This window comes from Morus notabilis, unplaced genomic scaffold (genome assembly GCF_000414095.1).
Source record: "Morus notabilis unplaced genomic scaffold, ASM41409v2 Scaffold7776, whole genome shotgun sequence".
Taxonomy (NCBI): Eukaryota; Viridiplantae; Streptophyta; class Magnoliopsida; order Rosales; family Moraceae; genus Morus; species Morus notabilis.
Window position 1 is genome coordinate 1 of NW_010368009.1, and position 1,947 is coordinate 1,947.

Here is a 1,947-nt window from a genome sequence, read left to right on the forward strand (position 1 = left end):
CTAGAGCGGAGAGAGAGAGACATTAATGAATTTTTTATACTAAAAGTAACCTTTTGATAAAATTACTAAACACATTTTCAAAAATAATTTCTGTCTGAGATTAAAAATATTTTTATTTTTATTTTTATACAAAAAAAATAAAATTATTTTAATCCAAATTCTAAACGCCCACTTAGAGTGCCATTTCTTGGACCAATGGAGCGTAAATGCTGAACTCGGCCCCAAGAGTGAGGCACGGGCAAAGTAACCCCAGCGCAAGTGTGAGAGAGATCCTAACTCCTTAGTAAACTTTTCTTGCACGTTTCATTTTTCGTTTTTTCTTTTCTTTTTTTTTAATGAAACAACCATGAAACTAATAATAAAAGAAAAAGTTCGAATCTTACAACATTTTTCGTTGGGACCTTCCTCGATACGGCAATATACTGGTAGGTTAAGTTTTCTGTCTGTCATATCTACATAAAATCTCATAAAACTTAAAAGTACGTAAATCCAATGGTTACTTTTCATACCTTATAGATTATTTCGTAATCTATAAGTTATTTTTTGGGGTTATATTATGTAATGACATTAAAATTTTGTGTAGTGGTGAATAATAAAGTTGAAAAAAAAATAATAGATAAATTTGAAATTTTCTCAAATAAATCAGGATCATAAGACAAAATGGGAATCACACAACATCAAACTTGGAAAAACAAAAAGGGATGTTTTTAAATTAATGATTCAATATTGGTCAATTCGTGTAAATAATTATCATTCTAATTGCGCATGTGTAGCACCTTTTCAATCAATATGTTGCCATGGATTTTCTAAAGCATAGCGAAGAATTTTTATTTGTATTAATTTCTAAACTATAAGAATACATATGATACAGTCGCAAAAAACATTTATTTAAAACGCAGAAAATAGAAAAGCTAATGACAATTGTTTATTCTAACCCCAAGGATCACTTATCACATTTTTATTACACAAAAAGAGGTGGGATGCTTTGTTCGTTTGTAAAGAAATTAGTTGGATCAACTATAGTCTTTACACGAACCAACCTATTGAAATTACTCTTGAAATACTTGGTGCCCCAAATGCTTGCATGAGAAATATTGTTATAAGTGATGCCATCCTTGTTGTTATTCATCCCAATATCAAGGTCTCTGAAATTGAAAAATGCAGTCCTTGGATTTTTAGACACATAAGGAGTCATGTAATCGTAAAGTCTTCTTAACCAAGTTATATGTTTGTTGGGTGATGTAATATCCACTTCTTCTTCTTGCCATTGCACAAAGTAATGGATGTAGTAGAGGTTCCCGACTCGGTGTGGGAATGGGATTGCGGATTCTGAAATCTCATTCATTTTTCCTCCGTAAGGAAATACATCAATCGAAGTACTTCCTACCTCTTCTTCGTATAACTTTTCCAACATTCTTTCAAACACGTCATCTGGAATAGGCTCTTTCACATGGTCAGATTTTGCCTTGAAAGACGCAACTTTGTAAGCAGATTTCCTATTAAGTATAACATCCAAGGATTCTCCATTTCTAAAGAAGTTGAAATAGAGAAAGGACTCTACCCATTTCATTTCGGTGCACTCCTCTCTTAGCAAACTTAACTTAGAAAACTCCTTTTGCATTAATTGAAGGAGCCTATCCACGCTGCCATGGAATGTCCCTCGGGGGAAAGCTTCTAGTATAATTGTTTTATTCCCTTCTTTATCAGTAGAACTCGCAGTTCTGAATGTGATGTAGATTGACAGATGCTCATCGATTTTGTCTGCACGCCTTTGCCACTGATGAACGAACTTCTTTGTTGCAGCATCGTTCATATTCCGCTTAACATCAAACACAGTCACTGTCGATGGCACAAGAACTAGTTGAAGTTTCCATGCAAGAACGATTCCAAAGCTCGCTGCTCCACCACCACGTATGGCCCAAAACAAATCTTCACCCATAGATTTCC

General features: G+C 34.1%; 1 protein-coding gene across 1 annotated transcript; it reads right to left on the minus strand.

Annotated features, from left to right (window-relative positions):
* Window positions 1-827: 827 nt before the first annotated feature.
* Window positions 828-1,940, minus strand: LOC112094612 (cannabidiolic acid synthase-like). The gene has a single exon (XM_024176007.1). The coding sequence runs from the start codon at window positions 1,937-1,939 to the stop codon at window positions 962-964; it is 978 nt and encodes a 325-aa protein (XP_024031775.1). The 5' UTR covers window position 1,940; the 3' UTR covers window positions 828-961.
* Window positions 1,941-1,947: the final 7 nt, after the last annotated feature.